Here is a 15670-nt window from a genome sequence, read left to right as displayed (position 1 = left end):
GGTAAGAACCTTTTTGGGCATTGCAGATGCACCTCGTCCCGCTTCCCATCTTGCAGGCCTCTCTTTGGTAATCCCTTCTTCCATGGAGATTTCTTCTCTGTGGGAAGGTGGGGTAAGAACCTTTTGGGGCATTGCAGGTGCACCTTGTCCCACTTCCCATCCTGCAGGCCTCTCTTTGGTAATCCCTTCTTCCATGTTGGAGATTGCTACTCTGTAGGAAGGTGGAGTAAGAACCACTTGGGGCCTTGCAGGTGCCCATTTTCCCGCCATCCATCCCGCAGGCCTCCCTTTGATAATACCTTCTTCCATGGAAATTTCTTCTCTGTAGGAAGGTCTGGTAAGAACCTTTTGGGGCCTTGCAGGGGAGACTGGAACCTGTGGGGAGGTCAATCCCTCGGTTGGCCACTGCCCAGCTTTCTGCCATGGTGCCATCTGCTGAGGGAGGGCAGGTGCCCACTGGCATCCCTCCCATCCATGACCTGGGGTTAAGACCCATCCCGGGGTTGCCTGCTTCACAGGTTGCAGCTCAACCAATGATGGCTGGCTAGGGGGGTTTATGTGCCAAGGACCCTCCTGCTGGCTTGGAGGAGTTATGGGCCAAGTAGGTACCCTCTGCTGGCTTGGAGCATTTTCCCATGCTGATGGCAAAGGAGGTGGCCAGTGGCATCTCATCCATCCAAAATCTGGGAAGAAAACCCAATCTGGTTTTGCTTCATTTACTGGTTGCAGCCCCATTTGTGGTGGCTGGCAAGTGAAAGATGCCAGCCAAATCCCTTCTTGCTGCCTCGGTTGAAATTCCCATTTTGAAAGGGAATCTGTCTCCCAGTTAGTTGCAGGGTAATAAGCCATTTCATTTATTGCCGTCTGGAAGGAGTCCAAACCTCCATTCTAGGGTTTTTTTCCCAAAGCCTTGCTTGCAAGCTGGGGGGAAGGAGGGGGAGCATGCACTCACGTTTTGCTGAAGAAGTTGGTCTGAGACTTTCATTCATTTCATCTTCTAACTGGGTGTAGAAAAGTCTTTCCCAGCCCCCTCCGTCCTCTTGCCAGATGCAATAAAACTGGAAGCAGCATTCCATTGCCTTTGAAGTTCCGGCATTCAGCTTCTTATCACCAAAAGCTTTCTCATTATTTCTTTGCTGATATTTTAAGCTGTCGCGGTCAGCGTTGGGAATGCAGCATCCCCCATCACCAGCTCCTCCATCACCAGCCCCTCCCCCCTTCAGAGGGGGAGGGTGCTAGTGAATTATTTTAAAGGGGAGAGTTGGAATAATGTTAGCGTTCTAAATACCATATATGAAATCATCAGAGACCAAGGCAAAGTTATCCTTAAAGTTCCCTTTTATTCATGCAGGCAAGTTAGGACAGCTATGGATTTCCAACTCTGATTTTTTCCTTGGAATTCCACCCAGTTGAAAGGTCATGATCTATCCCCACACCCCCAAATCCATCACATGTTCCAATCATCATCTTCCACGCTGGCATCTACACCCCTCTGCTTCCGGTCAGGTGTCGAGGTGCGGAGACAAAAGATGACCTTGAGCTTCTATAAAAGAATGTCAACAATACATTCTACAATCCTATTCCTTTCTATTCCCCCCTCCCAACTACTACACTATTGAAACAGCATAGAAAATTATAAGAAAGTGTGGCAGGCCAAAGATCCTAAAAAGAACATAAGTACAGGCCTGACAATAGATCTATTTCAACCTATTTAGGTCTCATCAGCTAGCCATACCCTTACTGGGAATCGAGCCAGGGCTGTATTGCATATTCGGCCGATGTAATTGCCACTAAGCCACAGGCTCTCTTCCTTATCAGCTAGGCCAGGGAAATAGGTATGTATTTGTGTTACAGTCCCTGGTATGCCCAAATATGGGAGGGAGCTCACTACTCCCCCTTTCTGTCCTTCGACTCATTACAGAGGACCATCCAGGCAGAAAGCCATATTTTTATTTTTAATGTTGCCTATATATATTTGCGTTGTATTTGTGCTGATAAATAAATAAAGGGAGACTAGTATAGATCTATTTCAACCTATTTAGGTCTCATCAGCTAGCCATACCTTTACTGGGAATCGAACCAGGGCATAAAATATCCATTGTATATGTATGTATGTGTGAGTGTGTGTGTGTGTGTGTGTGTGTGTGTGTGTGTGTGTATGTATGTATGTATATGTGTGTATATATATGTGTGTGTGTGTGTATGTATATATGTATGTATGTATGCATATGTATGTATGCATATGTCTATATATTCATATATATGTATATGTGTATGTATGTATGTATGTATGTATGTATGTATGTATGTATGTATGTATGTATGTGTTTGTGTTACAACCCCTGGTATGTCCAAATATGGGAGGAAGCTCACTACTCCCTCTTTCTGTCCTTCGGCTCATTGCAGAAAACCATCCAGGCAGAAAACCATATTTTTATTTTTAATGTTGCCTTTTTATATTTGTGTTGTATTTGTGCTGATAAATAAATAAAGAGAGACTGGTATAGATCCATTTCAAGCTATTTAGCTCTCATCAGCTAGCCATACCCTTACTGGTTCGAGGTTCGAATCCCAGTAAGGGTATGGCTAGCTGATGAGAGCTAAATAGCTTGAAATGGATCTATACTAGTCTCCCTTTATTTATATATGAAAAGGACACATATTTTAACATTAGGGAATACTGCCGTGGTTGTTTTTAAGATTTTCACCATTCCATAACTTATCATTCTTATTCTAAACCAAGATCATTAATTTTGGTTAATGATTATTGTACTTCCTGACTCACTCTATTTTTAGATTCACACACTACAAGATAAGTTGAAAAATTATGAGAAGGCTGTATATGTCACAACAGCTAAAACACCTTATAGAGGTAAGTAATTTCCTTGACACTAAAAAATAGAATATGAAACTTAAGGAAATATTTGGAAGTGTAATTTAGATTGCAATTCTGTGCATGTTATCTGGGAATTAAACTGAGAATAAATGATTGGGGTATTAATTGTTAAAACAATAGATGGTTTATATAGCAGGTAATTTATGTGTAGATTTTCTGTTTCAATGGGAGAAAGTCATTTTAACATTTTTAATAATAAGAATGCAAATATTTGTAGCCCTTTTGATCAGTAATTTTACAGTAGGCTTTTTATAGAATCCCCAAAATATGTATATACCCAAAGATATTAAAGAAACTTAATAACTTACATTTAGTGATTTAAACAATTTGTAGAAATATTACAAACAGTTATGTTGTCGTAGATTTCTGAAGAATGTGAATATACATAGAAATCTGTGCTCTATAAGAGCAGAAACCTACTTTCGTTGATATTTTGTATGCAGTTAATGTATGTGTATTCCTTATTTGAAAAAAATATTGACATTGTTACTAACACATGTCTGTCTTTATTAAATTTCTATGCTGCCCATTTCTCCTGACTCTGGGCGGCTTAAAAATTATAGAAATAAGTGAAAAGATTACTGTGAGCATTAACATTTTATTAAAAACTGCATTAAACCTTACACCTTCAAGAGCCAAGAGAGGGATGGGACCTCCAATGAGGAGTCCCCCCATCAGGTTTCAGGCCAACCAGCAAAGCCAGATTTTTATATCCTATAAGAAGGCCAAATGGTGGGGGCAGTTATTACCTCCTGTGGAATAATATTCTACAGGAATGGAGTCACAGAAGAAAATGTTCTTTTCTTTGATCCTATCTGCTTCAATTCCTTAGCAGACAAGATCTATAGTAGATCTCTTCTGCTGGCATGAGTGAGGAAGGCTTGTCCCATCAGGAAGAGATGATTCCTCAGATACCCTGGACCTATGCCATGTATGGCTTTAAAGATAATGAGCAGCATCTTGAATTGGATCTGGAAGCAAACTGGCAACTAGTGCAGCTCATGCAGTAATGATATTATATGTACAACCTTAGGAGCTCCTAGGTCTGTGTGCATAGCTGCATTCTGCACCAGCTGCAGGTTGCAAATATTCTGATAGCCCCATGTAGGGTATATAGCAGTAATCTAGCCAAGAAATGACTGGGGCATGAATGATCATGTGCAAGCCTCAGGATCCAGGTAAAAGCACAACTGGTGCACAACACAAAGTTACACAAAGGCCTCCGAGCCATGACTAACATTTCCTCTTTAAGCACGTGGAGCCACAAGATCTGTCGGGGGTAGTCTCATGTTGAATTAATGATGATAAACCACTAGATACAGAGGTCCTTTGCACTCACAACCCCTTGTTGGGGTTCAGCTGAAGCCTGTTGTCCCCCATCCAGACCTTTAGAGCCTCCAGGTACTAAGAAAGGGCAGTCACAGTATCACTTGGATCATTGAAGATGTAAAGCTGTGTATCATCAGAATACTGATCATATCTCATTACAGGGTGTCAGATGATCTCACCCAGCAATTTCATGTAGATGTTAAAAAAGAGCAGAGAAAGTACTGTGGTCTGTGTCACCCCACAAATCAGTGGTCAAAGGCTGGACATCTTGCTCCCAACTAATACTGATTGGATTACATAACAGAATGTTTTATGCCATTTAAATTTCATATATATAAATAAAAGAAATTAATATATGTTTAATATTACAGATCAGGTGGTATTAAATATGTACATGTGCTTTAATATTAAATTATGAATTCAATTTTATCTTCATTGGGAAATTAATATATTAATTCAAAATGAATGTAATTAATTTTAAAATTAATATAATATGAACATGCCTAATAAAGTGAGAGCCTTAGAAGCATTAGAGCAGTATCAGAAATAAAATATTTCCTTAACTACTACACAACACTACATAATATAATTCCCATAGTTACGAGATTAGATGAAATTGAAATGAGGCTCTTTTCAAACAATCTCTGTTTAAAAGCATGGATAATCAATTTCTCTCTGTGATAGCATGGCAAAGAATAGACATCAAGAGCTTGTATGGGGAGTTTGCCTGCTCCCCTAATTTTGAATAGCAGAAGTCAGCAGTTTATTTATAAAGAACATGTTTTGTTTGCTGTCCTTCCCAAACTTTCAGGCCTATCTAAGGAAGATGCTTTATTTTAACATTCTTTAATACAACCTTAATAGAATAGCAGAGTTGGAAGGGACCTTGGAAGTCTTCTAGTCCAACCCCCTGCCTAGGCAAGAAACCCTATACCGTACCAGACAAATGGTTATCCAACATCTTCTTTAAAACTTCCAGTGTTGGGGCATTCACAATTTCTGGAGGCAAGCTGTTCCACTGATTAATTGTTCTAACTGTCAGGAAATTTCTCCTCAGTTCTAAATTGCTTCTCTCCTTGATTAGTTTCCACCCATTACTTCTTGTTCCACCCTCAGATGCCTTGGAGAATAGTTTGACTCCCTTTTCTTTGGGGCAACCCCTGAGATATTGGAATACTGCTATCATGTCTCCCCTAATCATTCTTTTCATTAAACTAGACCAGTGGTTGGCAAGCCGCGGCTCGCGAGCCACATGCGGCTCTTTACACACTTTAATGCGGCTCTTCTGTGTGCCGGGCGCCCGCTCCCCTCCCTCCTCTCGGGCGGCCGCCCCAAAAGTCAGGACTCTGCAGCTAGCCTCTGTAATTGCGCCTATGTTTTCCACGGCGTGGAGCAGCGGCGAGGCTCTGCGCGGCCAGCGATGACTCCGGGGGCCATCCGGGAAGATGAGGAACGTGAGGGGGGACCCTGCCCCCCACTGATGGCCTCCGGAATAATCGCTGGCCGCGCAGAGCTTGCTGCTGCTCCACGCCGTGGAAAACATAGGCGCAATTACAGCCTGGAGCAGGAGCAAAGCCCCTTTCCCAACTGGCCCTTCCTCCCTCGGAACGCTTCGGAGGGAAGCTTCTGCAAAAGCCCGGGCGAGTGACAACAAGTTCCCGCCGTTACGAAGTCTCCGAGGCTGTAATTTTCTGAGCTGTGCGCGTGCGCCTGTTTTCCACGGCGTGGAGCAGCGGCGAGCGATGATTCCGGAGGCCATCAGTGGGGGGGGGCAGGGTCCCCCCTCGCTTTCCTCATCTTCCCGGATGGCCCCCGGAATCATCGCTCGCTGCGCAGAATCTCACCGCTGCTCTATGCCGTGGAAAACAGGCGTGCGCGCACAGCTCAGAAAATTACAGCCTCGGAGACTTCGTAACGGCGGGAACTTGTTGTCACTCGCCCGGGCTTTTGCAGAAGCTTCCCTCCGAAGCGTTCCGAGGGAGGAAGGGCCAGTTGGGAAAGGGGCTTTGCTCCTGCTCCGGGCTGTAAGCTTCCCTCCGAAGTCTTGGGATGTTCTGAGGAGCCCCCCAAGGCAAAACGCCGCTGCCAGGTAGTTAAAAGTACCTCTCTGATTCTGTCAGACTCTGTCAGTCTCTCTCTAATTCCCTCTCTCACTCCCTCTCTCTGTTCCTCTCTCTCTCTCTCTGTCTGTCTCACTCACACACACACACACACACTGTGGTCACCTTGTTGAGTGTTCCAATCACATTTGAAACACTCAACAACTGGCCTGCATTTATGGTATTTTGCAGCATTCTGCAGGGTCCTATGACTGCAGAATGCTGCAAAATACCATAAATGCAGGCCAGTTGTTGATTTTTTCAAATGTGATTGGAACACTCAACAAGGTGACCACAGTGTGTGTGTGTGTGAGTGAGACAGACAGACAGAGAGAGGAACAGAGAGAGGGAGTGAGTGAGGGAATCAGAGAGAGACTGACAGACAGACAGACACACACACACACACACACACAGACAGAGAGGGGGAGGGAGGGAGAGAAAGATAGACAGACAGAGAGAGAGACACACACACAGAGTGAGTGATTAAGTGAATGAGTGAGAGACAGACACACCCACATACACAGAGTGACAGAGAGAGAGGAAGGGAGGGGAGAGAGACAGAGGGAGAGACAGAGACAGACACACACACAGAGAGTGAGTGAGTGAGAGACAGACAGACACACCCACACACAGAGTGACAGAGATGGGGGAAGGAGGAGAGAGAGACAGAGATACAGAGAGAGAGACAGACAGATAGACACCCAGAGAAAATGACAGAGGGAGAGAGAGAGGGAGGGAGGGAGAGAGAGACAAAGAGCCAGAGAGAGAGAGAGAAAGAAAAAGAAAAAAAGAAAGAAAGTGGGAGAGAGAGATGAAATTAAAAACAACAACATACAAACCTGACTTACTCAAACTATCCAAGGAAATGCAAGGCCAATGTTCACATTAGTGGTTGTGACTTTGTCAGTCATTGTCAGGATGTAATTTTCTCTACATTGTATGGCAAATTTTACGGAATTTAACGTTATCGATAAATAATATCGTTCTAAAGTTTTTGTTTTATTAGTTGTGTTATTTGTATCCTCCCGACCTATGTGGATACTTGCATGCAGAATATTCTCAATAAAAACTTATTGAAACTAAAAACAGTGTACCATCCTATGTATTTTCGGTTTTAAAAATGTGGCTCTCAAAATAAATTTCAATCGTGGTTTTGGCGAGATTTGGCTCAGTTGAAAAAAAAGGTTGCCCACCACTGAACTAGACATACCCAGTTCCTGCAACCGTTCTTCATATATTTTAATCTCCAGTCCCCTAATCATCTTTGTTGCTCTTCTCTAAACTCTTTCTAGAGTCTCCACATCTTTTCTACATCGTGGCGACCAAAACTGAATGCAGTATTCCAAGTGTGGCCTTACCAAGGCATTATAAAGTGGTATTAACACTTCACATGATCTTGATTCTATCCCTCTGTTTATGTCACCTAGAACTGTGTTGGCTTTTTTGGCAGCTGCTGCACACTGCTGGCTCATATTTAAATGGTTGTCCACTAGGACTCCAAGAACCCTTTCACAGTTACTACTGTTGAGCAAGGTACCACCTATACTGTACCTGTGTATTTCGTTTTTGTTGCCTAAATGTAGAAACTTACTCTTTTCACCATAGAATTTCATTTTATTAGATAGTGCCCTGTTCTGACCCCCCTCTGTCCGGTAATGAACGCCGACACAGGCTTGACTGTTTGGCACTTTTTAATCACAAAGATTACAACTCTGTTGGCTGCACACCCAGACAAGAATCATATACAAGAATAGTTGGCAGCAACCCAAATCAAACAGAACATAATGCAAGACAGACCAGACAGACATTCCTCAATACTGTTACGAGCGGTTGAGTCCTGCAAAACCTTCCTCCCAAAGTCCCATCTTATATACACTCTTGGGAGGGGCCACGCCCCAACCACCTGAGCTTCATTATCTTTTAGGAGCTGGTCACTGGAGTAGCTGTTGCCTTCGTTTCTTCGCCCTCCTCAATCTTGAGTCAGGGACAAACTTCCTCCGATCTTCCCCACTGCTCCCTGCCTCAGGCGCCTCCTGGTGGCCAACCAGCCTCTCTGGTCCCTGCTCTGCATCTGAATCCTGCCCAGGGTCCTCCACCTCCTCCATAGCCGACTCATGGGTTCGTCACTATCTGAGTCGCTCAGAAGCTGCAAAGGATCCTGCTGGGTCACAACACTATCCCTCACCGCAGGGCCCTTCCCCTGGGTCTGACACTCAGGGTGCAGCCTCGAGGGATATTGTGCATGATAGGCCTGCACCAAAGCAGGGGCATGTACGTCCGTTAGATCGGTCCAAGTCCCCCCATCCGACCCATTGTCCTTCCAGTTCACCAAGTACTGGAAACGGCCTTTTAGCCATCTCGAGTCTCTGATCCGGACTGCTTCGTGCGGTAGTTGCGTCTCTACCTCACGTGGTGACGGTTGGCGGAGAGGACAAGCCGACCGCTCAGGGAGCAGGAGTGAGCGATGGAACACCAGGTGCACTCGCATCGAACGTGGCAGGGTCAGGCGATAGGCCACCGGGTTGATGACGGCCTCCACGGGGAATGGCCCAAGATACCGGTGGTCCAACTTCTTAGTCAGCCACTGGGAGGGAAGATGCCACGTGGACAGCCACATGCGATCTCCCATAGCCAACTCCGGCACCGCAATCCGAGACTTATCCACTACTCTCTTTTTTTTTAGCTTCTTCTTTTTTTTTCCTATTGTACAAATTTTATTGATTTTAAAAGTTTTACAGGGAAAAAGGGGTTGAAAGGTTATAAAACATTTGACAGCTACATCGTGCGGGGGGGAGAAGCCCCCCCCCCAAGGTCTCGCAAGTTTTACAAAAAAAGATAGAAAATTATCAACATTTGCATAGATATTAGCAGTTTTAAGTTTAGCACAAAATCATCAGTATGTTTCAATCATTTTGCTTTTTATCACTTCCATAAAGGTACATTGTAACAACATTTGCAATGATGTTTCAAATCACTTTTGTGATCTGAGTCTTCTAGTTGTCGCATCCTCCCCCCCCCCCCCGTCCACCGGTAGAGCCTCAGCCCCTCCCTCCTTTGTTTCTTGTATAACATCTCCCTGTCACCTAAGAGAGCACTGTGTTTTTTAGTGAAAGCCTCTGCTTCCCCAACTGTGTTAATTCTAATTCTACTGCCCTCCCAAAAAATCAACATGTCTTCTGGTAACAACCACCTAAACCAAATCCCATTATTGTATAATTTTTTTGCTAAGAAGGAATATTTCCTTCTCTTATCTCTTACTTTCTTTGGGATCTGCTTAAGAATGGTTATTTCTTTATCCTTATATTTTAATGGTCCTCCCCTTTGAGCTCCAAGAACCTCATCTCTTGTGGTTTTTCTAAGAAATTTTACATGAACTTCCCTTGGAACATTGTGTGTTCTTGCATAGGCTGAATTAATCCTATAGATCAGATCAATATCCCACCCAAGCTGTTGTTTATCTCTGTTAATATATTCTGCTAGCATTGTGGTCATAATCTCCTTAAGATCTTCATTCTCAACTTCTAGCAAGTTTTGGAACCCAAGGAAAAAAGACATCCTTTCAAATTCCATTTTTATCACATGATTCTCAAATTCTACATTACCCCTTTGGATTGTCTTCAGGTCATCTCTCATCCTAACCGCACCCTCCTCCAGTACACCTATCCTCTGCTCATTCTGTGTGGTTTGTCATTGCGTCTCTCTGAGCTGATCATTTAAGTCCTGCAGTTGTTTTTTCATTTCGTCCTGTCCCTTTAAAATGGCTTGAAGCATCTGATGAATGGACAAATCCTTTGAGCTCTCCTCAGGGGCTTTGGGTTGAAAGAAAGATCCCAGTTGTGACTGGTGAGCAATGGGGCTGGACGTAGAAGATGTCACGGCCAATGAGGCCTTTCCAGGCGGTAACTTCTTAGGACCCATCATGAAGCTCGGAGATAGTTGTTGTTCTATAAAGAGAAATGGTGTCCGTGGGAAAGCACAGCCAGTAGAGACCACCAGATAGGCAAGTCCAAAGGAGAATAAATCGTTTAATACAAAACTAGAGCAGATAGGTGGGTCAAAATATTCCAAATCCAGGGGAAAAACTTATTTGAAGAGGCTTTTGGAGGTCTCTGGGGTGGAAATTAGTTCAAAGGCACAAAGTTTTTCAAGGGAGGAGTCTCATGCACAAAGACAAAGAAAAAGGAGGAAGTTGGCCATATTGGTTCAGCCAGTACAGGTGGTCAGGAAACAACAAAATCAAAGTTCCCATGCATAGTTTAGAAAAGAATCAGTTCAGCCATCCTTTCTCTCACAGTTGTAGTCAAAAGAAAAAAGAGATTCCCCCCCCCTATTATTTAAGGGAAGTGAAAGTAGATTTTAAACTTTCTCTCTCTCCCTTACAAGGGAGAGATTTTCCAAGTGCCGCTTTTCCAAGGGGGGGTGGAAATTCCCCCCCCCTCCAATCTGAACTTCTCCAAAGGTTGAAGCAGAGTTCCAGAAAAAACTGCAGATCAGTCAATAGAGTAATAAACTGTAAAAGACCTGGGGAGACTCCCCACCTCACCGCGCTTCAGATGTTGCATTCAAATTAATCATTTCCTTCCAGGCTGCATTCGGCGAATTGCGCGGTGACATTCTGCACCCTCCCTACGCTCTCCGGCTCCTGGGGCAAAGCTGGAGACCCCCCCGTGGCCGCCGCCGCTCCAGGGGATCTCAGCAAGCCGCCCCTACGGCAGGGCGCCCCTCCAAGGCACCCTGTGCCCCCCCTAGGCTGCCGGAAGTTGTCTCTGCTACTCTCTTTTTTTATTGTAAACTTTTTATTGGTTTTTTACAAGTGTTTTGAGGAAAAAGGTAAATAGATATAGAAAATTTTGACAGCTACATCATGCGGAAAATAGAAATCCCCCCAAATCTCACAATTTTTACAAAAAAGAAAACATCAAAATTTGAATAAACATTGGCAGCTTTTTGTTTTTATATTCAATCATCAATATATTCAATCATCTTTTGTATCACTTCCAAAAATTACATTATAATAACAATTGCAATAATGTTTCAACTCATGTTTGTGACCTGAGTCTTCTGAGTGTTGCATCCTTCCCCCTGTCTGCCGGCAGAGCCGCGGCCCCTCCCTCCTTCATATCTTGTGTACTGTCCCCTGTTTCATCTAGGAGGGCACTGTGTTTCTTAATAAAGGCCTCCGCCTCCACAACTGTGTTGATTCTAATTCTACTGCCCTCCCAGAAAATCAGCATTCCTTCTGGCAATAGCCATCTAAACCAGATTCCATTATTATATAATTTCTTTGCTAAAGAGGAATATTTCTTCCTCTTATCGCTTACTTTCTTTGGAATCTGTTTAAGAATGGTTATTTCTTTGTCTTTATATTTTATGGTGCCACCCTTTGAGCTCCTAAGACCTCATCTCTTGTAGTCTTTCTAAGAAATTTAACATGTATTTCCCTTGGCACGTTGTGTGTTCTAGCGTATGCTGAGTTAATTCTATAGATCAAATCAATATCCCACCATAGCTGTTGTTTATCTCTTTTAATATATTCTACAAGATTGTGGTCATGATCTCCTTGAGATCTTCATTCTCTGTTTCTGGCAAATTTTGAAATCTAAGAAAAAAAGACATTCTCTCAAATTCCACCTTTATCATATGATTTTCAAATTCTACATTCCCCTTCTGGATTGTCTTAACCTCTTCCCTCAGCCAAGTCGCGCCCTCCTCCAGCACACCTATTCTCTGTTTATTTTGTGTTGTTTGTTGTTGCATTTCTCTGAGCTCATCAGTTAAATCTGCCAGTTGCTTTTTCAGTTCGTCCTGTCCCTTTATAATAGTTTGAAACATTTGCTCAACGGATAATTCCTTCCCACCTCACCGCATTTCAGCTGTAACGTTTGATTAGTTGTTTCCTTCCAGGCTCCGCTCGGCGAAGGCGCGCTGCTGCGCACCCACCACGCTTCCCGGGTCTGGGGCGAAGCTGGAGATCCCCCTGCGGCCGCCGCCGATCCAGGGGGCAGGGATCCCCTCCAAGGCTCCCTGTGCTCCCCCTAAGCTTAAGGGGAGCCCACCGAGAAGACGAGCAGCGGACGCGAACGTCCATCGCCTTCGGGGACCGGAAGTCGTCTCCTTATCCGCTACTCTCTTATTGTCCTCCTTCGCTTGATTCAGATAGCGGTGCACCACTTGGTGGACCGCCTGGAGTTCTGAGAGGAAGTCATGCGCTGCGGGGACCAGGGAGTCGACTGGGGTCAGAGGGAAGAAGCGAGGGTAATACCCGACGTTAGCCATGAAGGGCTGGATCACAACAGTGCCCAATGTTCAAGTTTGTCAAGATCCTTCTGTATCTTTAGCCTATCTTCTGGAGTGTTGGCTATTCCTGCCAGCTTGTTGTCATCTGCAAATTTGATGAGTTCCCCATTTATTCCCTCATCCAAATCATTGATGAAGATGTTGAAGAGTACTGGGCCTAAAACAGAGTCTTGGGGTATTCCACTGCATACTTCTCTCCATGTAGATGCAGTTCCATTGAGGACTACACATTGACATAACTTAGGCAGAATAGCAACAAATAGCCTGAGCCTTTAAAGATGAAGTAAGGAAAGCTAAGGCTCACAATGAAGAAAGGCTTGCCACAAAAGTAAAAAATAACAAAAAGCTTCTTCCAACATGTTAAAAACAAAAAAAAAGGTTAAGGAAACAATTGGTCCATTGCTGGGAGAAAGTGGCAAGAAGGTGACAAGCAACAGGGAGAAAGCAGAACTATTTAACTCATGTTTTGCATCTGTCTTTACACAATGGGATAAAACAATCCAACCTATCAAAAACAGCACCATAAAAATCAGATTAGGAACACAAATTGAAATAGGGAAGAAAAAGGTAAGTGAGCACCAGTCTACCCTAGATGAGTTCAAAACATTAGGACCAGATGGATTACACCCCAGGGTTCTGAAGGAACTGGCAGAAGAAATCTAAGAACCACTGAACTATATCTTTCAAAGATCCTGGAGCACCAGGGAACTGCCAGAGGACTGGAAAAGAGCTGATGTGGTTCCCATCTTCAAAAAAGGAAAAAAAAATGGATTCAAGAAACTATAGACCTATTAGCCTGACCTCAATACCGGGAAAGATTTTGGAAAAGATAATCAAGCAACGAATTAGAGAACACCTAGAAGTAAACAAAGTAATAGCCAAAAGCCAACATGGGTTTGTCAAAAACAGATAATGCCAGACTAATCTTATTGCATTCTTTGACAAAGTGACAAAATTAGTGGACCAGAGGAATGCCGTCGATATAGTTTACTTGGACTTCAGTAAGGCATTTGATAAGGTAGACCATAACCTACTACTAGATAAAGTAGAAGAATGTGGGTTGGACAGCATCACCACCAGATGGATTCCATTTGGTGCAGAGTTTGTTTCCCAGTTGATGTCAGTGTAGTTAAAGTCCCCTATTACTATTGTAGTGTGCTTCCTACATACCTTAGTTAGCTGATTAGCAAAAAGTTAATCTACTTCCTCTGCTTGGTTGGGTCGCCTGTAGTATAGACCTATTGCAATGTCATTCCCCCCCCCCCCCAAATGCATTCAAGATAGTTCTCATCATTGTTGTGCTCTATTTCTGTAGAGATGTAGTTATTTCTTATATATAGTGCAACTCCACCTCCTCTTTTATTTGGTCTACTTCTTTTAAATAATTTAAATCCTTCTAGTTGTATGTTCCATTTGTGGGTTTCATCCCACCAAGTTTCTGTAATGGCAACAATATCGTATCTGCCCTCCTTTACTTGAATTTCTAATTCACCCTGTTTATTCCTCATACTCTGTGCATTAGAGTATAGACATTTGAGTCCATTTTGATTGACCCTGTGTTTACTGTCTACATAACCTGTGTTATACCTGACTGCTCCTATTTTCTTGCCACTTGTATGATTCATGCACATGGTATGGCACTCACTTTCAAATGCTTGGTTTTGCTTGACAGCAGGAGTGATAATCTTACCCTCATAAACATCTATGTTACATGCACTGATAACCCTATGAGTTTTAGATTGCTGGGGACAGAAATGTCCTGTATCAATTAATTCTCTGTCCCCGCTGTTCAGTTTAAATGTTTATCCAAAAAATCTGTGAATTTAATGCCAAGTAACTCAATCCCTTTCTTAGATGGGTGCAAACCATCTCTTTTGTACAGTTTTTCATTGGACCAGTTGCAGGCATCATGACTAATGAAACCAAAGCCTTCCCTTTTACATCACTCCTTTAGCCACACATTAAACTTTGCTACATGCTGGCCCTTCCCTTTTTGTTCCTTATATATTGGTAAAACCTCTGAAAAGATAAGCCTACAATCTACACTACCAAGTTCATACCCCAAGCTCTGGAAATCATTTTTCACAGAAAGTACATCTTTTGGGGGACAGATCATTTGTGCCAAGATGTATAGTAGCATCAATGTCACAGTCTTTACTTGCATTCCTCTAATATTTAATGTAAGCTCTTCTATTGATTGTTTGAATTACTTGAAATGTTTGCCAAGTGCAAAGAATATATATGAATAAATGGTTAGAATCTGCCTGTTAAGAAAGAAAGTAAAACAAGCACTTTATGGGAAGATTGAAATATTCTGAGGATGCTTACCACAAGATTAATGTAGTACATTAGAGGTCTATGACAATTAGCCATGGCCAACTTGCCCCAGCCATCTCGCTACAAGACAACTCATTTGGGACAAGAGTTACACTAATACCAAACAAATGGCAGAATAGAATCATTAAAGAAAAGATGCAAAAGGAGAGACAAAATGAAATGTGAATGGCAGAAATTAAAATAAATTTTATTTGTTTAAATAATTAAATAGAATTGTTAAATTGTCCCACAGTGAGTTGTCTTGTGGCAAATTGGCCATGGCGAGTTGTTCTGCAATGAGTTGGCCACAGCAAATTGACTGTGGCAAGTTGTTCCATTCCCATAAATTAGAATCTTCCTGGATTCAAAACTACAAACTATTTTGTAAAAAGATTATCAAAGTAATTTCTGTAATTTCTTAATAAGTTTGTAATAACAGAGATCAGTTTAAAATCCAACTTTTCTTCTATGCAGATGGGAATCTTTGTCATTCGGATGTGTCTTTTTTTGGTGAACCAACTGAATTTGAGTACTTGAGGAAGGTGATTTTCGAATATATGATGGGCCGTGAAACAAAGGTATACTTCATATTTAAGAACACCTGAGTGATGATGCCAATAGTTCTGATAACAGTTGTAATATTAATATGCCATCACAAGAGGAGCCCAAAAATGACATATTTTGATAGAGGAAGGTTGATAGGCAGAATGAATTTTCAAGCAAGCCTTAAGAA

The 15670-nt window shown here is 42.8% G+C and overlaps 1 protein-coding gene across 2 annotated transcripts in view; it reads left to right on the top strand.

Moving 5' to 3' along the window:
• GOLGA4 (golgin A4) overlaps positions 1 to 15670 on the top strand; it is a 148649-nt gene that overhangs the window by 115119 nt on the left and 17860 nt on the right. For both annotated transcript variants that reach the window (XM_081932887.1, XM_081932886.1), the window contains 2 exons: positions 2797 to 2872; positions 15412 to 15515. In XM_081932887.1, coding sequence (XP_081789013.1) covers positions 2797 to 2872; positions 15412 to 15515 — 180 coding nt within the window. The remainder of the gene's footprint in view (positions 1 to 2796; positions 2873 to 15411; positions 15516 to 15670) is intronic.

The sequence above is a fragment of the Natrix helvetica genome, assembly GCF_964273705.1.
Source record: "Natrix helvetica genome assembly, chromosome: Z".
Lineage (NCBI taxonomy): Eukaryota > Metazoa > Chordata > Lepidosauria > Squamata > Natricidae > Natrix > Natrix helvetica.
The sequence above is the reverse complement of the archived record's forward strand: the minus strand, read 5'-3'. Positions and strand labels throughout refer to the sequence as shown.